At 42.5% G+C, this 27,130-nt stretch overlaps 1 protein-coding gene across 1 annotated transcript; it reads right to left on the reverse strand.

Moving 5' to 3' along the window:
- Nucleotides 1-494: 494 nt before the first annotated feature.
- lmo1 (LIM domain only 1) lies at nucleotides 495-27,130 on the reverse strand. The gene is made up of 4 exons (XM_053866642.1): nucleotides 26,576-27,130; nucleotides 10,448-10,661; nucleotides 4,263-4,388; nucleotides 495-1,311 (listed from the first exon to the last, which is right to left on the reverse strand). The coding sequence occupies exons 1-4, from the start codon at nucleotides 26,595-26,597 to the stop codon at nucleotides 1,206-1,208; spliced, it is 468 nt and encodes a 155-aa protein (XP_053722617.1). The 5' UTR covers nucleotides 26,598-27,130; the 3' UTR covers nucleotides 495-1,205.

Consider the following 27,130-nt stretch of genomic DNA (forward strand, 5'->3'; position numbering starts at 1 on the left):
CACGGCACACTTACCAGTGTCAATGAAGTTTTCAAGGAAGACTTCAACTCAGCTGTTAGCTCTGCAGGACAGATAGTCTTTGTCGTTGTGGTTCCGACGAGGATCACTCCCTCATTTTGTCATGAAGTGTTGTGTGTGTGGTCAAGTTAGAGGCACATTAGGTTTAAAAAAAAACAAAAAAAAAAACTCTTGTTGCGCATTTGAGCAGCTTCTTCGCTTCGAATCTATTTGATCTCGCGTTGGTACAGTAGATGGTCAACACATTCTAACTGTTCATGTTTTAATGTCATCATATCGTCCACCTCTATCTCCGGACAAGTGAGGTGAAGCTGGATCATGCAGGGAGACACTGCAACTCCTCAGCAAATGCAATTGAACTTGATGGTTTATTTGATCACGCACACAGTCACAGATGACTTGTCACTGCATGTATAGACTCTCTGGCGAATCTGCCGTTTCACCATCAAGTCAGGAATCGGTGAAGCCCGCCAAGTTCACGAGACAGTTTGGAGAAGCATTCTTTTATTCCAAATAAAATGATCATGACTTCATTTTAAACAGCATTTCTAATTCCATCAGAGCTTTGTAAAATGTAATAAAACTGGTTTTGTTGCATCACGTTTGAAAGACGGACTTCAAATATACTTTCTCTTGCAAGGCGATTGACAGCGTTGCAGTCTCGGAGACATGATTACACATCAACCGGTGGGTCGACCTCTCCAACAACTTTGGTTTCGGTACAAGAGAGAAACTCAATATCAACATTTAAGAATCTTTAATTCACACTAGTAATAAAATTGCATTACATTTGATAAAATAAATGTTCCAGTTTATATATACAGAGAAACGAGACTGTACATACCCTCCGATGAACCATTTCCAAAAGGAAAATTAAAAAACAAATTCCACAAAAACATACAAGCAATACAGTGCTCAGCTAAGCAGGCACGACTGTACACAAATTCGTAACTGCTCAGTGTTGGGGTGTGGAAGCGGCAAAAAAATACATTTACAATGGAGTCCTCAGGGACCAATAAAGGGGTCTCAAAAAGTATTGCAGGCAAGCAGACAGACGCTTGTCTTTTTCCAAGTGCAGAACATCCATCTTTAGTGTGTGTGTGTGTTGGTGTGGGTGTGTGTGTTTTTTTATTTTTATTTTTATTTTTTTCTTTGTGGACCCGATTGTGTCTGCCGCGAGGTTCCGACTATTGGACCTGTGTCTCGAAGCTCCCGTTCAGCTGACCCTCCTCATAGTCCATTTGACACAAAATCATGTTGTTTTTCAGGAAAAACTTGTCTCCCACACAAAACCTGGTGGAGGAAAGAGAGACATGGTCAAAATCATAAAGAACAAAGTGACAGACACTGACACTCGGCTATTTCTAGGTTGTGACCCCCAGACCAGATACTGATTCTTGCAACTTGCTCAATGTGGCTGTGTTCTGCTTCAGACGTGGGGAATCCTGATCCAACTCCCCGGATGATTAATATTGAAAACTTGAGTTAATAATATTGTGGTGAGCAAAACCGTCAAACAACACTCCTCTATTTCACACAGTGCCACCACCAGGAGACAATGTTTATTACAGAAAACTTTGACACGCCCCCTTTTATCTGCATCCCCACAACCCTCAACCAACAGGTGAAAACATTCTTCACAGGATTACAACCTCTGCTAGTTTAGATGACCATCATTTGTTTGTGAGCAACATATCTGAAAAGTGACAGGTTTTGATGTAATTCTCAGGACATGTCAGACACGAGAGCTGCTTGAGCTCATTGTTTATTGGATTCGCCGTCTCTGATGCGTCAAACGCCATCTGAGGATGTTTCACAGCATCTCAGTGTGACAGAAGTGACCTGTTTCAATGCTGCTCTTTTTGTTTTGAAGGACAGTTGCGACGGTAGTAGCTGCCTTGTGTAATCTGTTCATCCTGGTCAGTAGGAATTCATAAGACATAGAATAGAGTCTGAGGAGAAGTTTCAAACTTCAGTTTCTGACAGTTCAGTCCAGGTTTTATGTTGACAGAGGTCTGCACTCTCCATGTGCTTCTAGTATATCTGAGGTTTAATTGCAGTAGGACCTTAAATGCTCTGCTTCATTGTTAGATGACACACTCGTGACCTCTGTTCAGGTGTGTACTGTAACTCTACCTTCCTCCTTGCCCTTCATTGAGCTGAGAAAACCAGCTAAAGAATGGAATTGTTTATGAGTTAACAGAGCATTTACTGTAAAAACTTGTACACTCACACTTTCACCCCCTCTTAATTCATGCTCTAAACCTTTCGCGTACATGTCATACTATCTGCTCTGCTCCGCCGGGTAGTTTTAGAACAAAGAAGTGACCTTTGCATTGAATGACATCAGCAAACCCAATGGCTGCTGTCACTACTCAAGTCTTAAAAGGGTATTTCAAGTATCTATATATTTCTTCTATTTCTGAAAATGGACACGGAATTGTGTGTCCAAATCGAGTTAGATTATATCGATTTCCAAAGAAAGCAGACGTGAGTGTCTGCTAGCTTCACTTACTGTGGAAAAAAACACGAACCTTGCAGCAAGTTTCCCTCAAACTTCCCTGACTTTTCACCAGTAATCTCCTCCTCTGATGTGATTCATGTGGAAAATGGAACGTGGCAGCGTCTTCACTTATGTTTGTGCTAAAGACTGCTCCATAATGAGATTGAAGACCGGCTCAGATAAGAGCAGTTTGGTCTCAGTCATGCGCCAGGCTGGTTTAAAAGACACGGTCACAGCAGTGCAGCTCCAGGTTAGACCATGTCGGCCAACGGAGGAGAGAGATGGCCCTTATAATTCCCTTACAGCAGCTGTTCACTATGGTAACTGAATCTGGTCTGCAGAAGGTTAATGGGCTTCTGCTGTGTCGAAGAACAAGGTCACAGCACCCCTGACAAGCATGCAAAGGACGCTCCGCTTCGAAAAACCAGCACCTTTGCCAACAGTATTAACGAGAAAAAGACTAAATTTGGGCTGGGCTTATTAAATGTTAATGAAATATCATTCCTGAGGTCATGTGGCCAATCCAATTTTTAATAGCTTTGGACTAATGAGACACCATTTTACTGAGGCATCCCTTTGCAACGTTTCACTTTTGCTCTACGCAGTGAACACCATGTCACTTTCTGTTCTTTGAGATTTAAGCTCAACAAAACATTCTATTCTTTGGATAGAAATGTAGACTGACAGCAGGGGGAGGAAGTCTGGCTCTTGAACTTGTCTGCATTAAAAAAAAAAAAAACAGCCCATCTTTTTGTTGGTGACACTAAGCTCTTTCATGTGGCCGCTGCTTGAAATGAAAAGACTAATCCTCTGAATGTCCAGAGAAAATGGAGTTTGGGACTTGGAAAAAAAAGTTATATAGAGTTTACATTATAGATCTGCGTCCCTCGGTTTGTCACTTTAAATTCGATTTGCTTAGCGGTTGGAAAGTTATGATTCCACAAAGGGGTTAATAAAAAGATGATGGCTCCAGTTCAAATAAGTCTCCACATTTCTCGGCATTATTCTTCTTATTTATAAGCTTGGCTGCTTGTGTTTGCCCAGGTGATTTTGTTTTGTTGGTGTTGTATTTTGTGGTACAGTCTTGACTGATGGTCGTGAGCCCACAATCTGAGTACTGTTCAGTAGTCGCGGTAGTAGTATTGATATGATGATGTGTCAGTATTGAAGGGCAGATGAGGTTTCATGTAACTGTGTCCTAACTTTCACTAGATGGTGCACGTATCTTAGAAATGGCACCTAGTTTTATTGAAATAATTGCTCAAAACCAACCATCAAACAGCAGACAGTGCCATCTAGTGGCCTCTGAAAACTGGGCCGGTGTGTCATGATGCCTCATCAACACTGCTCTGTTCACGACTGGAGCTGAATGGCCAAGCGAGGTGGCTTCACTGAGCCGACGTCCCGCCCTGTTTAGTTCGCGTCTACTTGTCATCTCTATTTCCCGAGACTCAGAAACGGTGTGCCAGGGGAAGATGCTTATTATAGTAGGGACAGTGAAACTCTCGTTGACATGTTAATGGTAAGGAAAGCTGTGGATCGCCACCTACTGTCCTCGGGAAAGATGTGACTTCCACCGAATTTATGTCCACAATCACAGGAGATCAGTTACTACAGTCTCCGCGCAGCTTGTCTTTGCCACTCGCAGGTTTACTTGGTGAAACCAGAGGAGGATGTTTTCACAAAGCACAGCGCCGAAACAAACCAGCGAAATTATTTGAGAAGCGATTCCGATTCTTACCTCTGATTACAAAGCTGACAGGCAAAACAGTCCAAATGGTAAACATTATCTCTGGCTCTCATCACCATTTCAAAGGCTGGGATCAGCTTACTGCAGGCTGCGCAGTTCCCCGTCGTACCAAAGAGCCTGAAAGACAGAGGCAGAGATTAACTCACCTTCTCTTTACCTTGATGCAATAAATGAGCACACACAAACGTACTGACAGCTCAGGCCTCAGCAGACAGAAATGCTACAGAGGGACGAAGCAGTGGAAGAAGTGTATTTCCCAACCATTTTTTACAAACACATCTTAATTCTTGGCTAATGATCGAATTCAAAACGATCACATGGCTTTAATCTGCCAGGAATTTCTCCCAAGTTCAGTCCAACAACAACAACAACAACAATCTGAGCTAAACTAGTTGACCTGTTGATTTATTTTTGCACTTAATTTGCACCTCTCAGACTCCCTCCCAGCTGGATTACACACACAGGCGAGGTAACTACTTTAATGAGGTCAGTCATCCAAGGTTTTGCTGCTCAGTGAAACTACATGAAAAGTTGTTTGCAGGGCTGCACAGATCGCCATTTATTTTGGCCGATTTTTCAATTTTCCCAAAAAGCAGATACTGGTTTTGCTCACCTAAATCACACACAAAAGTCACAGTGAACAACACTGCACAGAAAACATAGCAACTTTTCAAGCAAATAAACAATAAAAAGGCAAATGTTTGATTCTCTTTTCAATGAACAATGAACAGACCAAACCCATAATGTAAACTTCACTTGTTAAATACTGGAATGTTGCCTTATAACCCGACAGACTGCTCCTCCTTTCATCGACTACTTGTCCTGGGAATAAATAGCTGTGGCCAGTGCGCACTATTAGTTGCGAAAATCGGGTGCTTCTCCAAAACAGTAAACTCCATTAGCATTTGTTTGGCCTGCGGTTAGCATTCGTCCATTAGCCTCTTGGTAGTACATGATTTCAGCTTGGCGATTTGAGGCCATGTGTCCTGTTTTAAGGCTGTGTCTGAGTCTGTGGGTGACACGTTGCAAAGTGCAAGTTGGTGGTCATTTTTCTTGACAGAGAAGTATTGCCAAAACGGCTGCCATCTTGGCTAGCGGCTTTGTTTTGCCATTTTTTCATTGTGATGTACAATTTTAAAGAGTAATAACTTTTCACATAATGTATGAAGATAAATGGTATCCTAAAAAAAACAAAATATAATAAATATAAATAAATAAATCGGCGTTAGATTTGCCATTTGATCGGCCAATCGTGATGAAGGCCCATATCGGCACAGATGAATCGGCCGGTCATCATCAATGCAGCGCATGTTGGTCATATCAGACTTGCAGGTGTGGCACGTATTGTCTGTTGGCATTGAGCACCAACTCATCAACGTGTAATTTTTGGAATTCAAAGACTTAAAATGAACATAAGTTCATTATGTGCGCCGCCATGTTCTGCATGTGTCTGTGTTCCTAACAGCCTTTAAGTGACTCCACCGAGGCAGTGTTGCTTCTCTCTCAGGTTTCTGACAGTGGAGATTAATGCAAAAGAAAAAAGGTCAGCCTCAGAGCAAAGAGTCACTGGGGTAGATCTCCAAACACTTCTCCAAGTCTCATTTACATTTTCATTTTTCCGACTGCCTGACTCCATGTTTAATTTGGAGATTCTGAATCAGAGATAGGTTTAAAATATTTTGCAGAAGGAGAACTTTTCATATCTCTGAAAGATTGGATAAGGAGCCGGGAGATTGTCACGTATAACTTTCTTCCTCCAACTTTTTTTTTTTTTTTCCGTTCGGACAAACGAGTCAGTGGATGTTCTGCACTGTAGCTTCTTGTCTTGTTCAAGCGGTTGAAACTGCTGCTTTAATTAGAACCACTGCGTGAGTGAGTGACAGAAAGCGATGGAAGAATTATGAGCAATTAGACCCAGAAATTCAGCGACTGGTAAATATATGTGTAAATAAAAGTGCTGAAATGTTCTGCAGAGAACTCCTTGAGATTTTTCAACAAACATCTTTCCTCCGCATCTCACTTGATTCCATTATCTCTCCAGTAATTCAGTCAGTCGCAGAGTGCTTTGGTGTCAAGTTTGTTGTTGCAGTTTTACTTCCAACAATGTCAATTCAAGCTTTAAATGAATGATTCCATCAAAGATCTGAAGGGACTCTTGAGTCATGGGCAGACGGCACCGAGCAATTTAACAGCTCCACTGGACCTAAAACACTGCAGTGTTGTTTTTACAGAGGGAGGTGGTCATGTTTAGGGACAGTTATCAGAATCGTCCAGGGTCAGTATCGGTTTCGATCAAGGCACAAATGACAGGATCCACGTGTGAGTGAAGCGTGTCCCGATACTTGTGTCCCAATGATCCCTTCAAACTGAGGGGGGCTCTGAAGCTGAAGCTGAAATGGGAAGATGAAGTGCGGGTAGATCCCCAGGATACCAAAGTGTGAAGTGAACAGCATTTTAGTAACAAGGACTACGCTTCCTTTGTTTACTTTCTCTGCATATTACACGTTACAATACAACATCAAGTATGTTGTATTGTTGTTATTTCTTCTTAAACAACAGTTGGTTAGCATTCAGGCTTAAGTAAACGTTGACATGCCTCTGTACGGAGCTCTGTGCTGGAGCCTCCATATACTGTAGACAAAACACACCACGGCAGCCAATGATGCCGACGTTGTCTTAACACGTGATGTAAGTAAAGTCATAAAGTGCTGTCCCAAATCTAGTCACATGAAAGGAATGAACCAAACAAAAGTGTAGGTTTGTTTTAAATCAGGGAGGATGAAGGTAATTGGCAACACCAACCCAAAGATGTGTCACCATGTTTATGATTTTCGGTTGCCACCTGAAACCTGTGAATCTCGGAAACGCCAAGGGAAATGGAGTTCCGCTGCCAGAAGAGCGTGCCTGACTATAGCCACGTATTGGAACTCAGAACAAACTGACTTCTAACTATCAGAGCTGGACAGAAATACGGGTTCTATGAAGCTAAAGCTACACACCATTCTCATCCCACTGGGGAGACGACATAAAAGATGTGACTGACAAAAGAGCAACTAATTGATTTCCCCATCAAATACATATGTTTTTCAGCCATCTATTCATTTGTTGCATCTTCATTTCATCATGTGGCCTTGCTAATGGTTAGATATCTCCATTAGTGTATGAAGTCTGTGAGTTTGAAGTATATTTTGCATTCAGGTGACACATTTTGCTGTTCAAACTAGGATGTCAAATACTTTCTTTTGAGTTTTAGTAGTTATTTCAGATCTGTATCATTTGTTTATTATAAATGTTCCACTCTAAACAGACATTTTGATGATTAATCTTAGAACGTTTGCAGTCAAGTCTCATTCCTAATTCACTGTGTGTGCAGGACTGAGCTGCTAACTTTATTTATAAAGCAGCCATCTTGAGGCATGAGTCACAGGGAGCTTTATAGTGACATTAAAATAGGAAAGAAAGTTCTAAGATGTGATAAAACATGACCAAATTTGATAAAAGATCTTCATGAAAAACGTTGGTCCATCTATAATTTCTGCAGATTCATCTGTGTAGTGAGGGATCTTCATACTAAATATGTCACGTCAACCTTTTTTTGAATTGACTGAAATGAAAAATGACTAATATCGCTGGTTCACTTGCAGCTGGTCACCTGACCATGCCTATGTATTAACAAAAATATATTGGACAGCCAATAATCCAGATTAACCAACAGAACACCACCACAGTAAAATCAATTCTGTCTTAACCTGTTTCCAATCAACCCATATTATTTCATTTTAGAGTTTTCCATGCATAAATAAACACATTTTTGACCGGTAACTGATAAACTCTGGCACTCTGCGACTAGTAAGGGTAATTCCAGCGTGTTAAAAAGAATGCTTTCTCCATAACTGTGACCTGTTTGGACGTCCTTCTCAGCAGAACCAGACTCTTTCACATCCAAACAATAATCAACCCGACATTTATGTAAATACGCAACATTAAAAACGCGTCCCGTGTTGATTTTCCTCCTCGGCGCCCCCTACCTCCCCCACACTGGCGTGTGACGGCAAGGCTTTTTAAAATATTACATTTCACCTTGATGTGTGTCTTATTCAAGGTGTGCTCACAGTTGCGTGTGTGAGTGCGTTCAGCAACTTTGCAATGCCACTCAAGTGCAATCACAGATGGGGCTTCTATAATAATTAATGTGAGCATGGCTCGGTTCCAAACCCGCAGAAATAACCAAAGTGTGTTTGATCCACCCGCTGCTCTTTAATGAAGTGCGAAAAGCTAATTCAGCCCTGAGATTTAACTCCATTACTGCAGGTGAGGGACTGTTCACATCTTACTACAGAGACCAGGGATGAAATGGGAAAAGAAAAAGGGCCTCCAAATACTTGGAAACTCTCATCTCTAGACTGCCTCTTCTCTTGAAGGGTTTTTTTTTTTAATTTGATACATAGCAGTATTCAAAGCTTTTCCACTGCTACCAGACAACATTTTAGCTCCTATTTTACAATTAAGATTTTTTTTATTTCGTAGACCACAGACTGTTTTTCATCCACTAAATGACCTCACTGTCTTACTGGACTAATGGGTGAAAAAGCTCTTTCCCATCTCCATCGCTGTGCCAGTTAAGAGCTTATGGCTTGGGGGTTGGGGGTTCATGTCCTTTCCCTAGATGTATTTTACCAATCTGAGCTTCATCGTTTTGCCTTTTCTTAGTCATTTCCCCATTTATTATTACCTCATGTGCACCATCCGCCCCTTCTAGAGGCGACTTTAGGTCTTGGTGGACTTCTCGGTGCATCTTAAAAGCATTAACTGTGGGTGGGAACTGATGGATGGTAATGGTCTATCTCGACGCAGCATCCCTTAGCGCCTCTGAAGTGAGCTGCAGGCGTCTTGTGGGTCAGCACTGGGATGCAAGGGAAATGTCATTGAGATCCTGGAGTTAAGAAATAAAAAAATATACGTGTTGATCAAGGTTCTCTTTTACTTTGAGTCCATGGTTTGATCTGGATTCATGTCTGAGTAATGAACTAATCACAAGCCAGAGGCAGAAGACATCAGTGGACGGGTGAAGAGGAAGAGAGAGACGAGCCGCAAAATGAGGGGAGGGGTTCTGAATGCAGGAGAGGGTCTTTAAAAAGGGGGGCTCATGGGCACAGGGATCTCTAAGTCGGCCCCCGGGGGATTCCCTCTTGGATAAATGCTAGGATCTCATTGGGAATGTGACTTAACACCCAGAAATGTTCATGTTTAATTCAGCTGGCAGATGGCTGGGCCGTCTGAGGGGGTCTGAGTCAAAGACACCAGTAAAGCAACAAGCCTGCCTGAAGGTTCCTCACTGCCTCTGACACAAGATATTCCCCGTTCATGTAAACACAACCAAAACCCACTCGACAATAACAAAGCTTTAAAGTGACAAGCTTTAAAGTTCTGAGGGAATAGAACCAAAGTCTAGGTGAACATCGACAATGTTCCTCACTTGAGTTCACATGGATTGATACGGTAACTAACTAACTGGTAACTAAGGACAAACAGGCGCCAGCTATACACTTCCCCCTTCACTGTAGTAGTGCAATTCATCATTTTATTTATTTACCCAACACCACATTAAAGTCAAAATCCAAAAGTATATATTTAAGTATAAAAAATATATAATAAATAAGGTTACTTACAAACACCTTGCATGCAAACCTAATTAGCTCAATCCATTAAAATGATAAACAAAATAGTCCATCCAACAAAAACATATGTATTTAAAATGCATGCAATGTGAAATGTGAATTATATATTTTAATTTAATGTAATGCTGCCATAACAGCAGCAACTATACTGCCCCATTACCTGTGATGGATGGACAATGTAAATTGAATTTTGAAATCATTAAAAAAAAATAAAACTCAATCTGGAGTGCTATAACTAATTATTATTTTTTGTTTTGTTTTGTTTGTTAATGGTAATTTTGAGTAGAGAACCAGAGGGTTGAGAATATCCAGGTGACACAGTACGCAGATTTAGATCCTAAAAGTGACTTGGAAATGTGCTAATTCATTAGAAAACAATATATTCCCCAGTCTATCTAAGGTCTGGAGCGGAGTATTGGCTAGCTAGCTTCTACGTGACTTGGCTTTTCAGTTCTTGACCCGCCCATGTCACTCATGCATGCTTTGGATCTTTCTTGCCTCAGGTAGTCCCTGCGACAGAGGATGAGGTTGGCTTTCGTGTAGAGGGTGGAGCCCACTTCCCCTAGGCGGCAGTCGCAGCAGGCACATTTGAGACAGTCCTCATGCCAGTATTTGTCCAGCGCCTTGAGCAGGTAGCGGTCTTTAATCTTTCGGTTGCAGCCAGCACACCCCTTCTGCTTCCCTTTAGGTTGGACAGAGAGCATCGGCACACCTGTAGAGATAAGGAGACAAACAGCCATGCATGATTTACGGAGCAGGAACACGGGTGACTTTTCTCTTTTTTGATAAGCCTGTCCCTTCTCCGGGCGCGCGACTCTGGCCGCAAACATCCCGGGCTGCTTCATATGCATTAAAGAAAACATTGTTCCATGTAGATAGGCACGGGTCACATTGGACCGTACAGCTTTGACGGTGGAGCATCCAGCAGCGGCGCTGATACATGACCACCTGCAGCAGGTGACACAGTTAAGACTCCGCCGCAACACACACTGCTCCTTCTGCTTACTGTGGTATTTACAGCCGGCCCTCTAGTATGTTACTTACCTTCCATTTCATCAGAGCCCATTTCACTCAACTGTCCACAGCTGTAAAAGCTCCTCATGGGCTTTGTTTGGTATAGATTAACATTAACCTTTTAAAAAGCCTCTGACCACAAAAACGTTGCTACCAGACCCCAGTGAGAGATGTTATGGCCTAAGTGCCTTTTAGCATTCACTCGCTCCCTGTTTTATACATACACACATTTGGACACACTCAGCTACGCACACAAGTGCACACAACAGCCACAAACACACCCACACGGCACACTCAAAGCATTACAGCCTTACCTCCTTTTACACTTATCTGTACTCATGTGTCTGCAATGAGCAGGCCTAAGTTACCAAACTCGCAAATTGCCCTGCTGTCACGCAGGTCCCCTTTAAGTGCGGCTTTTAGCCTCCTAAAGGACAAATAAAGTCCATTTAATAACTGCACTAAACACTAATAGTCTATGTGCGGTTGACATTTGTGTTTGTACTAAGAGCCCCCCTCAGGCCACTGCTGGAACAGAGGCAGGGGTGAGCGGCTCCCCTCTGTAGCACTAACAGGTCTGCCACAGCTGAAAGCACAAGACAACAGCTCTTAAGACACTCTCACACACTGAGATATTGATCCGTCTAAAAGAACACACAGTGGACGCCACTTGCGCCTCTCTGTCAAAACACATTTCTCTATCTCGCTGTGAAAAAAAAAAAAAAAAATTAAATGAATTGGCCACTCCACATCACAGGGGGTAGGCCAGCATTTTGTACGTGTCACTATCAATAAAGATCCATTTTAAAAAGACGTTCCACTGGATTTTAGATTAAATGCCGCCGTCTCGGGGGAATATTTTTGGCCTTTGGAAGTGGAGCCCACTGATCAAGTGTTTATTCTATACTGTATATAGTAGCATGCTCACGCTATAGCTGAACGTATCTTTAAGTGCGGGTGCGCCTGACCAACTTGTTTCAGTTTTCCAAAGAAAAAAAAGTTAAGACAAAAGAAGTTTCCTCCACATTTCATGTTATGTAACTGCATGACTCTGTCAACAACTGCTTGGTAGCTTATTGTTAAATATCCTCATCTTTCCTCAAACATTTAAAGCATTTTTGAAACAGAACAAGTTGGATAGCGACTTAACTTTGTTCGCACAAACACGACACCATGAATCAACACAAACACTCCATAAATGACTCACTTAAACACGAAAACTTTGCTTTCTCCCTGGGAGTTACAGACGTATGAAAAGCCTCAGGTGATTTTTGAAAAATGAAAATAACACATCTTTGTCTCGGTGTAGGTGTTTCAGTCAAGGCCTTGACAGAGTTATTGGAAAGTAAATTCAGATTTAGTCAGCAGATAACAAAGTTAACTTGACGTTAAGATATAAACAATGAACAATAAGGAAATATTCATCAAACAAAGCAATGGAACTGAGAATATAAATGCTCAGTAGTTAATAACAAGGTAAGAATTGTTTTGCTTGGATGTGTTTACAGAGAACAAAACATAAAAGCTGATAGATAATGACCATCAAAAACAAGTGGTTTCATCTACAAAACAGCAAATATTTCCAAGTTTAATGCATATTTTCTGTTTGGATGACTTACCATCTTCAAGGGCAGATGTGAAGGTGATTCACGCGTTGAAACCGGGGTCATTACATACACAGTATATTTCGCATTCCATCTCGCCTCCACTGCACACATGCATGAACTCGCAAAGTACCTTATTGGATCTATATTTTCCCTGCAATTTCTGTCCATTCCACTCATCAATAATTCCATAAATGTACTATAATTAGCATTTCTCCGCTCAAAAAAAAAGCAGTGGGAGAAAAAGCACGGCTTGTTAGTCAAATTTATGGCTTTGGTTTATATGTCAGTAAGTGCTCTCGCAGCCTCGACCTGTCTTACTTCTTTATCAGAAGAAGAAAGAAAAGGCTAATTGGTCCAGTTCTGGTGATGGGAGCCATCAATTAGCGGCCGACCTGCCCTGCAGCTCCTTCACCTCTCTGCCTCCCAAAACAAACCCAGTCAAGACCCAGATCAGAAAACCGGCTATAAATACCAATAGTCCTGTTAATGAAACAAGAAAGCCTTCAGATTCCCGCCACAGAGGCGAAGGGCGCCCGCTCTACCTGCGTTCCACGGCTTGTTAGGGGACTTCTCTGCAGGTACGCCAACAGAGCTCAGCTGACAACCTCAACGGCACGACACAGCGCTCATAATGAGGACTCTGTGTATGTGCCGCAGCGCCCGTGCAGAGACAAATGAAAGCTTTCCTATCATTCCCAGAAGGTTCACAAAAATCTCTAATTTGCCTTTTATGACATCAAATTAGTTATTCCAGGAAAATTCTTTGCTTTAACCAAGAGAACTAATTATAGGAAAAGGTCGTACTTCCTGTAGCAGAGAAGGGCTCCTAATTGGTTGAAAGCCCCATGTTCTCCTTTACCGTTCCACTGACATGTTCTACATCAGGTTTGAAAAGGCCAGCGCTTAACCCACCACGGTAGCTTCTTCGAGATGCTCGCTACCGTTGAGCTAGAACACAGTCTTGTAGCTTTGGTCGCAAAAACGGCTCAGGATATTTGCTGAAATTACAAAATGAATAAGAATTATTAACTACCACTCATTTAAGCTGTGGTGGTAGCCACCATGCGTTCAGAAAAATGCTCTTTATTTTCTCACGTGATCAATTGTATTAAGTTGTGCAGGCTTTTAGCTAGGAGGGCGTCTGGGCGTCTACAAAACATAAAAAAAATGGACGCCCAATTCTAACTACACTAAGGCCAAACTACAGTCGAGAATCTGGCATCCATTTTTTAATGTTTTCCAGACGCCCTCCTAGCTAAAAGCCTGAAACATTGTAACATGTAATGCATCATGGAGATGGACACATATTGCAATACTGTAAGTTCAGCAATGAACTATGTATACTACGATGTATACTATGTATGCTACGATATACTATATACAAGAACCATCATTTTAAGGGTGAAAATTAGCTCAGTCACAGTCCAGTACATTGCATTTCTATTAGGTTTTCAAACAGGAAGTTTCTAGCCCAGAGTAGCTTCAGAAGACAAACTGATGTGTTGTGTGTTGAAAGGGGGGGAAATAACAATATAAACTAATATTTTAAAACCTAGAAAATCAGTTTTTCAAGGATCAAGAAACCAGAACATGCCAATAACATACGAATGAGCGGATTTAATTCCTTTATATTTCCAAACTGCTTACTATACAACTATATTTCACCAACAGATGATTCCATCTATCAGAGTGATAAGAGTCGAGCAGAAGAGCGACGAAAATGAGAACATTCAAAATGGTCTTGCCACAAAATTGCTGTCACCGCATTATCTATTTCTCCTTCAAATAAGCTACGATGCGTGTTTACATTGAACATCCTGATCAGCATCACTGTAAAGCCGTGACTCAGAATGGAGCAACCTTCGTGGGAGCTGACGTCTCTGAGGAAGTGGCTCCCAGTGAAGCGCTTCGGCGGCGGCCCGGTGAACGCGCCGTAAATGCACTAAACAAAAAGGAGTGACAGAAAAAATGATTGTGTAAAGTAAATGTCTTCCCAATTCTCTTAATACCGGGAGACATTTTCTTGCACCTGTCACCACTCCTGGCGCTACATATAAGTAGAGTGGAACAGAACCTGCCGTGCTCACCACCTCAAGCTGCATAATGAAAGGAAGTCGCAGACAAGGAGGCAGCCTCCACTTAATCCAACCCATTTAACACACACAAGTGCCGGTGACCTTCCAGTGTCATTTGATGTCACCAAAAGTATGCCTGTCTACATCACAATTCATTCTCCAAAAAGGGATGCATTTTCCCCCCTCGGAGTGAAGAGGCAGCACTTGCCCTGCCAAATATCCTTCCTGAGCAGGAATTTAATTTGCCATTAGTGGTGTGTTCAAAGGCCTGTCATCCCCCCTTCTTCAATCCATCTCCTTTCTTTAAGATGGTATCTATCAGGAATATGCACAGTTACTTAGCCCCGGCAGTCTGTCAGAGCATGCATTTCCATTACAGAGATAACATCCAATTTCTGTCACACTATCTTCCTTATCGGCTAACCTTTATTTTTAAATGAAAATGTGCTGTTTAAAGCACTCCAGGAAACCAGAAGGATGTCATTTTTACACAGATGTCAGCCTGACTCAAAACTCAGCAGATCAATGAACAGGTGCACATATATGGAGCACATGGATTTCCTTTAAAGATGGGCGTGGCCAAGGCTTTAAGCTGTCATGCAGAACGCACATGGGTCGCTGTTGAATTAACAGATGGATATTGTCTTTTCAGAGCTCTTGTTCTTAGGCAGTAGTGACCAGACAGCTTTCGATCACTGTCACAAACAATATGTTTAATGTTTATGTAAGGCACCAAAGTTTATCCTGAGCACTTTGATCTTTACGTCTTCAACAAAAACTGAAAATGGACTCACAGTAATCGGAATACGCTCCCAGCGGAGCAGCTGCTCTCGTAGTCACTCAACCTTGACAGCAGAAAGGACAGTTGACTCTGAATTTGTGTTTCGTTAAATGCCTTTTTGATCAATTAAAAGCACCAATATTGTGATGCCAGACTTGCTGGTTCACAGGCAGGTTGCGGGTCTTTGATGAGAATCGGTCGGCCCCAGGGAGGGGGACTGAAGGTGCATCCAGGAGCAGCGAGGTCCAGCCATCTGGGAGACAGTAAGTGCTTAGCCAAAGATACGCAGGGAGACATGAAATGGTGCTGTCACAGTGATGTGCAGCCACTAGTTTTTGATTTGTTGACACAAGGAATAGAAACTGGAAGCGGCGCGAACTACAGATATGGGAGACTTGGCTGTAGCGTAGGGCTTTTATTCGTATAGTTTGGCATAATAAAACGCAGAGGAGTCATTGACGAAGAACAAGAAGCCAATATAAAATTCGAATATATGCGCAAGTGCAACATTTGAGTAGGGTCGACGTCAAAACCTGTGTGTCGATGCGTCGAGTTGCTGTTGGTGTAAACACAAACCGGCATTGAGAACTGGCTGTTATTGAGAATCCGTGAGAAATTATCACCTTCTCTGGACTCATTAAGATATGTTAATTTCTGTTCCTATAAGTGGTTCCCGACTGTGGTCCGACTCCAACTGGCCGCTGTCGCTGCGCGCCCCAGGCTCCGCGTCACCACCTCCGACTGACCGCCTCAGTCACAGTCACGGAGGAGTTTGAGCGGCGACGGGTCTTGTGTTCAAAAGTGTGGCTTTGTTTTGTTTGTGAAGATGACGCATCTTAAGGATGAACGAACCCCTTTGACACCATGAATGATGAAAGAGTGTTCCGTGTTTGGTCTGTGACGCCACTCACCCACGAGCTAACAGCTAGCATGTCGGTTAGCACGGAGCTAACTTTAGCTGTAGTGAACTGTCCTTGGTCTCTCCTCCACTTAATAATAACCAGAACTGAACTATGAAGCTACACTGAACATATCATTTTACATTATTATTCAAATAAGACCTTTTGATGCGGATGTTTATCAGCATCATATGAGATACATATATGAACATTGATGATTTTAAATTCTTCTCAAGGACCAACAAAGACCTCCGTTTTACAGAACTGCAGCTCTCTGTCAACTGTTTTATGCTTCATGCTTCACAGGTCAATACATGTCTCTGGATTATGTGTCATGATTTTAATTTACTTGTTCAATATTCTATGGTGTCTCAGTATCACAGTGAGACGATTTAAGCAACTTTAGGTTAAACAGAAATTCAAAATGGGTCCAAACAAAGGTCAATCAGGATTATATGACTTATTGAAAAAATTATGAATAGATCAGTGGACAACTATAACAATTGTGAGTTGCAGCCCTACATTTGAGTCCCCCATCACCCCACTATATGTCCTCTGAAAGGAGGCAGCTTCTCTCAGTAGAATTACGTTTGTGCTTCCCGGTATTTGTTCTCAGTGGGGAAGTGTACAGCATGTTACACTTCCAGATGGCGGCGTATGAATGCCGGGGTCTGTGAGGTGATTTCAGGGACTGTATGCATGCTATGATTACGACACCATTAACACCCAGAGTAAGTGGGAGAGAGCAGCCAGCGCCGCTGCAGATGAGGAGGGGACTGTTCATTAACAAGATGCACTCGCTCAAACTTGGCCGCTAATAAGCCCCGGTGAAACAGAGCCGAGCCGTCCCTAGCATTGACCCTGGCACTGCCTGGGATAAGGCAAGGTTTTGTCTCCTGGAATAATTGCTCTTTTCACATGTTACAAGTGTCCTGACCCGCGTGGTCGGCAGCCACTTTCCCCACCATAATTACTCCTGATCCGCTCCAAATGAGTCGGCTGCAGTAGGGCTGCAATAACACTGGCCCGCCTTCCACAGCGGCATGGGGAGTCTCAGCAGAGCCGCCTGGAACAGGGCTGCCTTTTCTGCGGGGCTACGGTCATTTCCATCACGTCAGAGGAGCATATCTCACACTTGAAGTCAGCGGCGAGGCCCCGGGCCTCTTACAGGAGACGTTGTTGGCTCCCTCCGCTCACTTCGTGCTGTGGTTTGGCTGCAAACGACACCCAATTAACGGAAAACTTCATTAGGCTGTTTTTTTTTTTTTTCACCCTCACTTTTCAGACCCCTATTATTTTTAATTTATTCACATGGGGTTAATTAAAATGAATGTATCATGGAGATATGCAACAGCTTTCTAATTAAATTCATTGCTGATTTTTTTTTTTTTTAAGACACACAAAACTGAGTTTGAAAATTATTATAGAGGGCGACTTGTTTCTGCACTTACTTTTGAATAGTCATAGCTAATGGTTCTTTCTGCACTGTAACTTTCAGCAGCTACTGGAGACACGATTGAGGGAAATACAACTTTAAAAAGTTGTTTTGACCCTATGGCACTAATGGACAGATTTTTAAGTACCACACAAGTTTTCTGTATAGGACGAGCTCACGGCTTGACCTCTTCACCTCAGCGCAATTCCTGCCTCTTAACTATAATCATACAAAATGAAAAGTGACACTCCATGATCTCTCTATCCTAACACTTTTTAATTGATAGCCACTGGGTGAAAACGCATCCACGCTCCCACGTAGCAGGGTCCTCACTTTTGGATGTACATTAATGCACTGCCCGGGCAAAAAAAAAAGAAAATATTTGACCACTGACGTTACCCGACGTACCTGATGTTCCCAGTCGGAAAGAGGGAGAATCGTCACCATCCCGAGTACGCAATCCAAAATGATTCCCCAGAATGTAAACAGGAAGTTTTGAATCAATGAAGTACGCAGAGAGAAACATATTCTGTGTATTTGTGTTTCCTCTTCATCCGACGGGTTTTCTGACAGTGTTCAGCAAGAAGACTCTCATATCTATGTCACTTACTTGACATCCACAATATCTGACAATGGATTCAAATAGAGCATCACACTGCGCTAAAAACATTGTTATTGGGCTGGAAATGCAACAAAGCTTTTCCAATTGTCCTCCCCTTATCCTTTCAAGAGCAGTTAGCACTGCACAGAAAGCTATAATAGCATCGCCCGGCAAGACGCTAATTTCAAAATGGTTGATAGAAAATACAGTGGTGCCTCGATTTTGGAACGTCTCGGAATTCGAACGTCAACAACAAAAGTTTCTAGATTTTTTTGCTTTGGATTTCGAACGAAAATCCAGAAGTTGAACGCCCCCGAAAAAAGACGGAAAAAACATAACGTGCGCGGACCGATCAGCTGACCCATGAGGCGCTTTGTTATTGTGTATAACGCAGCCTCTGTATGCAGACGTGTCCCGTTAGCTACATTTACTGACTGTTTTTTCTTCATATTGAGGTGTAAAACCTTTCCTGTCTCCGCACTGGACCGTGGTAGAGTGTCACAGGGGAGGTGCTCACTCTCCACACCTCCGAGGCTGGAGCGCTCACTCCAGGGTTTGATGTCCTGTTGTGGGCTGGAGCTGGGACAGGGATGAGGCGAGTCTGGGACAGAGCGTGACTTGGTTTATGACTTTGTCACAGCCAAACTGCACAGAAGCGCACATTCAGAGCTGGACACGCACCGGGCACCTCTTCACTTCTGGAGAGACGTCACTCACTCGGCAACCCCTCCCACATGCAGCGGCCACACACATAGAGGAACAGCGCACCTGCAGCAGACACTCTACATTCACTCCTACAAAAGCCTATTTTAAGGCTTGGAACGCATTATTTCTTTTTCCTTTCATTGTAATGGGAAAAATCGATTCCGATTTCGAACAAATCGCTTCTCGAACGGCCGTCTCGGACAGATTGTGGTCGAGAACCGAGGTACCACTGTAGTTCTGAATGCATGTGTTGTATAAACATAATATTACAAGAAGCAATAATACATGCCCTTTTTAATCAAATGTAAATGAAATAAAAGTTCACATCTCTCGAGCTATTTCAACATGTACATCTCAATAGCATTTGCTTTACTATTAGAATCTTATGCACATTCATGTATGTAAAAAACTGTTCACCAAATCATTTACTTCAAAAAAAAAAGGAGAAATATATAATATATAATACATTGCATATTATATATATATATCACAACAGAGTCACATTCTTGATGCTCATTTTCTCTCTTGAGCAAAACATTTGTGCTAGTGGACTCGTACCTACCACCATCTGATGTCTGGCTAAGTGACTGTTGAACCATTAATCCTGTCACAGCCCCCTTCCTTCGGTCGCTACAGAATAATGCACAACTTCTTTTTAGTGCCCATTAAAAATGCATTTAGAAAAGAAGGAATGTAGCCTTCCAAGGTGTGTGTCACTCACAAGGTCAGGAAGTTGTGCACAAATTGTCCGCACTCTGCTGCAATTACCACGCACTTATTATTTGAAAGGATATGGTAGGAGACAGGTGTGCCATTCACGGTTCTCCGTGTGTCAGAAACGGAGGGGGAAGAAGGGACGCCATTCTGCGGCGAACTGCGTGAAGCTCTTTCTTCTTAAATAATGCAAATTCCCAACAGGGGGCAGATATTTAGCAGCGAGGGCCTGTTATGCCAGTCAAACACCAATCCTCACACCTCATAGCGTAAATGATTTGGCTGGCTGGGTGAACATTAGCTGGACTCACCGGATGTTGTCGGCAGGTTTAAGCCTGACATTCGCTGCCTAATTCCGCTATCTGATGGATTCTACTTCAGCTGAGACAAAGCCACAGATTTGTTTTGAACGACAAGTGTACCTGAAAATAACTTCTTCTGAGCTAGTGAGATGGTGGCGGAGTGTGGGAACAGTATATTTCTTTGTCATTAATTCACAAAACATGACAAGTGATATGTTCCGCTAACAGCAGGCTGTGTGATTTATCCTGCAGAGATCTGAACACTTGAAAATCAAAACAGTTTATGAGATCATGAATCACGCACTGGCATTTGTGTTTGGCTGGATGTGAGCGAAGCACAAACAGCAGTTAATCAGCCTGCTCCGTGGCTGTCTGATTTGTAAAACATGTTCTTTTCTTGCCTTGTAATGTTGGATAAAACTCCGCCAGCGATGAACAGCAAATAGCGCCTGCCTCGGTGTCTATGCTTTCAAGGATGCGGTCCAAGTTTGGATCTCTAAGGGTCATCAAAGTAGTTATTATAATGCTATCTATTATAATTTAGTCCAGCTATTTGCCATTTCTATTTAGAACATACCTGTTGAGAATGTTTTATAAAGAGCTACACACACTTCTTAAGAAGCTGTGGTTGCCAAGATCTGGCACAACGATCAATACTTTCTATTCCGAGTGTGTTAGGGTTCATTTTGAAGTTTTGTCTGATTAGAAATACCATTGAAGGAGCAGTATGTTACTAATAAACTATTGAGTAAAAATATAAAAGTTTTATGCCACACATGTTCCTAAGTAACTACGAATAACAGCTGATACAATAAACCTGATTCAAGGTCTCCTACTTACTGAGCTGTTATAGAGTAGCAGACTTGTGTGACATGGTCGGTCAGGTAAAAGATTATACCACCACAGTTTCGACACTTGCTGGGCCCTGAATATTAAAAACAAGGTCCAACAGTGTCCCTGTTAATTAACTTCTGATGTTCAACAGTTCATAGACGCCACAACGGGCTGCTGAAGTTGATTTGGGAAGGTACTTTTACCCACCGCGTCAACATGCAGCGTAGAAGACTGAGTTCTGCATCACTCTTCGATGCTGAAATCCTCTTGAAAATAGTGGCTACTTGACATCTTGGGCGTGAGAATGTATTAGAGGTGGATTGACCCCTCCCACCTGCAGGACGTATCAATGACATCAGTATCCGGCACCAATAGAAACGTTGCTGTAGTGGAGACCACCTAACCTGAGACTGAGTTGAGACTGAGACCAAACTGGATCCAGAACAAACTACTTTTGTTTGTTCCATAAAACCATTTTCAGTTGTTGATGTACTGACACACTATGAATAGGAGACAGGATTCTGTCCTCAGTTTTGCTGTCGGGCTCGACTCGGTCTCTGGTCCTCGAAGTCCTGGACTTCGTCTCTGAATCGGGTCAGATTTTCTCGACTGCAACACTTCTATGGGGTGATATCACTTCACCACCATATTCATGCGGGATAATAATGTCAGTGATTCGTGCCGCAGGTAGGAGGAGTCAATCCGGTTCAACACATTCTCGCGTCCACAATGTCAAATAGCCACTATTTTCAAATAGACTTCAGCGTCGAAGAGTGATGCAGAAGTCAGTCGTATGCGTTGCATGTTGATGTGTTGGGTGTTCAATTGAAGTATGTACCACCCCACGCAGCATTTCTGATGCCGTAGCCAGTGTGTCATGCTAAAGAAAGACACAGGTTACAGGTTAGGGTTAAGCTTATGCCATTAGGTGGCGCTCCTGACTTCTTTGATGTGTTTCCCGCTCCCACACTGCATTCTCCCTCTGCCAATATATTTGTATGATGTTGTAAACATGGGCACCTGCACTACTTCCTGAAGTCGCTGCCAAACAAAAAACATTGATGAGAGGTAAAAGGACATTCTCTGTTCAACTTGTTGGGGGACATTGTCTCTAATTTTTGGTTTAAGATTTTCAAGAAATGACAAAGAATTTCAGCATTATTAGAAAATACATTGTTTTCTGCTGGTCGATTAGCACTCAAGTTAGCATCAGCTAAATGGTTTTAGAGGCAACTGACTCTGCACACTCAAACTGTGGTAACAGCCTTTGACTTGAGCCCCCATCCCTAGATAAAACTATCCCCCGACAATCCAAAAATTGCCTGTCATTTCTCGTATGCTCAAGACTCCTTGCTCACTAACACACTTGAAGAAGTAACAGCTCTTTGTCAGTAGTTGATCAACAATAATTTTAACACTAGAAAACTAGAAAAGCATTGAGAGAGCGCAAACCTCCCCCAAGCAGCTTCAGTACACCCTCACCCACAAAGTATCCTACACGAGAAAAATCCTGGATCCAAATGGTGATCAGATCAGATCGTGAAAATCACTTACTCCCCATCCATATCACGTATTTCCGGAAAATTTTATCTAAATCCATCAGTAACTCAAATTATTTTGAACGCACAAACAAACTGACGCATCAAAAGCATAACCTCTATAGCAGAGGTAAAAAGAGATTTACAATAGACTTATTATTTAAATCAAAATAAAACAGTCTCTGGGGTCTGCAACGTCTCCTCAACTCCATGAAAACAAAAGTGTCTTTTAGCGACGACCAAGGCTTCCATCCTCAGAGCCAAACAGTGACAAAGCAACACATTCAAGAAACTCTCAGCAACAACACTTAATGGGCTGTAAGAACCAGAGTGATGCAGGTTGTAGGAACTGCTTGGAAATGAATCAGCGCACAGGAAATGTGAAACATTTTTGCTGCTGCTAGCTGCATTTTCAATTGAAAGGCAGTGTGCTACTTTGACCACTAAAATAACAAAACAAAAACTCATCTCTGTGTGGTCCATTCATTTTACAGAGACCCAAGTATCCAAGTTGTAGAAGTATCTTATTATTATAATATATACTTACATCTTCAGTTAACGCCACTGTGCACCCCCTTCTTATTATAAAATATTATATGACAATAACACTGGTCACTTTAAAATCGGTAGTAACCATAACAGTGTCGCATCATGTGCTCACAAGTCCCAAGACCGAGTTGCTATTTAATAATTTTCAGAAAAGCATAGGCAAACCACTTCACTTCACTTCACAAAAATATATTTTTTCTTCTTGTCCATATTCCAGAGTCGCTAGAGGAGGGTATATCCTACGTCAGTAAGAAAGGTGGAACGGACAAATTATCACAGAATTTTCGAATATTTCTTTTAGGCTGTTTAGATTTGAGCTCAGCTATAACCTTCTAGGTTTCTATAAACTCCTCACCAACAACCACATGCAGTCTCATAAATTGGGATTATTAACAAACAGTGAATTGCAAATCGCTTTTCTTATTTTTATTTTTTTCTCATTTTAAGCCCTTGTAAAGAAATAAAGTGCAGGCAGAAGCACCCCTTCTTTCATGGTAAAAGGAATAAATGCAATAAAGTTGTAATATTTCTCAGAGCCCAGAGCTTAAAAAAAATGCAATTTCAATATTGGTAATGAGGCAAGTTTAATTTTGAAGTGGGAGCAAACCAATAATACGAGAAAATGGCAAATACAAGGGAGTAAATTGCATTCCTGCGGAGACAGTGAAAAGACTTAAGGAACACATAAAAGCAATCTCCAACTGGAAATTAGAAATCAACCCTCAGAAACCAAATAACAGAAAAGAAATATTACTGTCCACTTTCTAAATCAATATTACACCGCTACAAGACAGTATTACCATGGAAACGCCGCTAAAGAATGAAGCAATTTTTTTTATTATTTCAAAATAAAAATCGCAGCCCGAAGCGGCTGGTTTTATTACAGCAGCTGACAGATCAGCAGTCTGTGTTCATGTGAGGAGACGCTTTTCAATCACATGCTTTATGAATTTACACATTTCTGGGGTCGGGACAATAGCGCCGGCCGTAGATTAGCCAGGAAAGGTGACTTGGAATCCAGGGTTGCAGCTATTCGTCTTTAGATTAAGTTATGGATGAAATGCTGCCATTTGTTTGTTTGTTTTTTTTGTCATTTTGCGTCCAACTCACTCAGACTGGGAGGTTAAAGGCTCAGATCTTTGGAGTCCCTCTTTATTTTCTGTGATGAGAAAACTATAGGGTCCCATGTGTGCAAGTCAAATTGTGCACTTCATTTAGATTTTTCATTCTGCCTCTCTGTCAAGAATCTGACAGGAAGTACACCATGAAATCAATTGACTAACTGAATAATCATGTAACAGACTTGCATCTCACATTCCAAATGGTTTCAATGGGCCAATAAAGAGCAGTGTGCAACTGAAGAGTGGTGAGAATCCACATGTGAAACCCGCATAAATCTTAGTTTCTGTCCACATTTTAGTGTGCTATTTCGCCTCCTTGATAAAACACCACTTTATACTCCATCTTTTCAGTCTCATTAGACACCGTTCCTGGTGAGAAACTTCATTTCCATCAACCGTTCTTTTAATCATGAGTGAATAACAGTGTTTTTCTGCTTAATACAAATAAGTTGGCTCAGTCAAAATGACTTTAGAGCTGCCTTTCGGAGTCTGGATGTGAGTTTTGGCTCCGAGTTTGTGCGCACGTTTTGTCGTTCAGGTCGAAAACAAAGCTGCGATGTAAAACAACAGACGCAATACTGAAAGATATGTGAGGAACGTCCAACTCTGCAGCCTAACTTCCATCGCACAGCTTCCTCTCCAAATCCGCTGATGATCTGTTTAACAGGCCAGAAAGGACTCAAGACTTAAACAGCCCACACAGTGATTCAATCAAGACAAACACATCATAATCATGCACTTATGCGGCCACCCAAAACACAGACCCGCACCTCTCTTTCCTCCTGCATTTATTCGTGCGGGCGGTAAATGGATACATTAGACGAGAGGCTTGAATTGACAAGCCTATAACTTTGGAGCCAATAAACGTTAAGAGGCACCACAGTGAGTGAGACCAGAGCCCGGGCAGCTCCGCTGACAACCTGGCCCAACTGTGGGAGCTGCTGGCTGGCTCCAGCAAATAAAGGGTGAAGCTTTTAGGCAATGAGCAGCAGGTGATCTCAGCTTTTCTGCAAGTCCTAATGCTTCTAAAAGCCACTCTCCCTGCTTCTGTAATTGGGCATCAGTAGTTAATGTAGTATTGACTGCATTACATGCTCTTGTGCATCCTTCCCCACTAATGCCATTTGCATCACCTTGTACATTTACCATATTGCTTAGCCAATAACTGTTAAAAGCAATATGAATCATGAATCACAGGGAGGAAAACTTTTAGCTGGACAGACATTCAAAGCGGACAATTTACAGTTGAGTTAATTTGGGTACATTAGCGGATGATTCAGCCGGACAGAAGAATTTACGTCTCGGCCACAGAGCCCATTGGTTTGGAAAAACAAGAGTGCTCTGCTGAGAGCGATGTAACATCAATTTCCAAGCATTAATAGCATCGCTTGCATCGGTTTTGGAGGGCAAGCCTTCAAATTTGAGCTGGGTGTCTGAGGCTCCGGGGCTTATGATAAATAACACTGCTAATAAACAGGTGGTCGATCATTTATACGCGGAACAGCAACTTTTTTTTTTCCCTTTAAACCGTTTGAAAGTCAGCTGTTGACCTATGGTTTTCAATATACTGCATTTATTTTCCATCTCACTGAGGAAACATTTCATTCATATTTAAAAAAAAAAACCCTCAGACGCTGATAAAAGCAGCATTGATGTTTCCACTTGTGGTGTAAACATGCAGTTAAACTTAAAGTAATCATAAAATATTTTTTTTGTGAGGAAATAGATCAGGAGTATTAACACGTTGGTGATGGCTTGTTTGGCATGGTTGATCATAAAGTGGCTTTGATGGATCAAGCCTGAATGTCTATATGTAATATATAAAACATACTGTCGATGTTTGTATTTGTGTGTCAAAAGCATCGCCCTCACACTTGTTGTCCGGCTTTATGAGTCTGCAAATGTATCACAGTGTCCCGCCAATAAGTCACTCTGCATTAATACGTCTTGAATATAATGAAGACTTGGATGTTGGATCTCCATCCAATGTGGGACGCCATTAGGGGAGAGTTTGATTTAAATTAAAATTAATTAGATTGCCTCACCCATTAACCTAAATACATTGAAATAGATAGTTAATGCAAGGAGGCCTATTTGGCTGGGAAGGCAGTGCGCAGCATTATCCATAATTTGCAATCAAGTTAAAAGCACTCTGCTGTCATCTCCCATCCCGTGGAGATGTCAAAGGCTGCCTCGCTAACTTCAGCAGCGCAAGAAGCACTTAAGAGCGGGAGGAGGAGGAGAGAAGGGGAGCGGAGGAGGAGAGGAGCCAGCGTCTGGATGCGCTCAAAGTCCGCGGGAAAGACACCACGTTCAGTCCAGATCAACCCAAGTGTCCGTAACTTCACTCTCACTGAGAAACCACGGCGGATGCGAAGTCAACAGAAGCGATGGACGAGCTGTTCAAGCGCAGCTCCGGGGGTGAGGGGGGAGGAGAGAGACACTACTCACCCTCTTCCTTGTCCAACACCATGGTCCTGAGGAACGAGGAGTCCTTCCCCGGCCGATCCGTCCTTGGCTCCAGCAGGATGCTCGCTCCGCTCGGAGGAAAGAAGAAAAAAAAAACCGCTTCAAAACCGCGCGGTGCTCGTGAACGCACCACAACCACGAGAGAAAAGAAAAAAAAACCTCGAAAATATCTACCGCTCGCTTTTGCTGCCAAGAACAATTCAGACGCCCGAAAATCCGTCCAGTTGCGGCGTGAATGAATCAAACAGCGTCGCCCGATAAAATTCCATGCGAGTGTCTAAGAGGGAAATGTCAAAGGAAAAAAAGAAAAACAACGCAGAAGCTAGTGTCGTCGCGGAGCGATCTCGCAGCTCCTCGGTGTGGACGCGCGCTCTCTCTCGCCTTGTCCTTCTCGTTTGCTCCGGAGCGGCAACTCTCTGGTCCAACACATCCCACTGCAAACGTGACAAGTGCTGGAGGGGAAAGTCTCGCCGCCTCTCCGTGCGTCCGACTGCCGCGCCGCCGCCGCCGCCGCCGAATAAATGCGCGCCGCTCGCA

Source organism: Synchiropus splendidus, chromosome 5 (assembly GCF_027744825.2).
Source record: "Synchiropus splendidus isolate RoL2022-P1 chromosome 5, RoL_Sspl_1.0, whole genome shotgun sequence".
NCBI lineage: Eukaryota > Metazoa > Chordata > Actinopteri > Syngnathiformes > Callionymidae > Synchiropus > Synchiropus splendidus.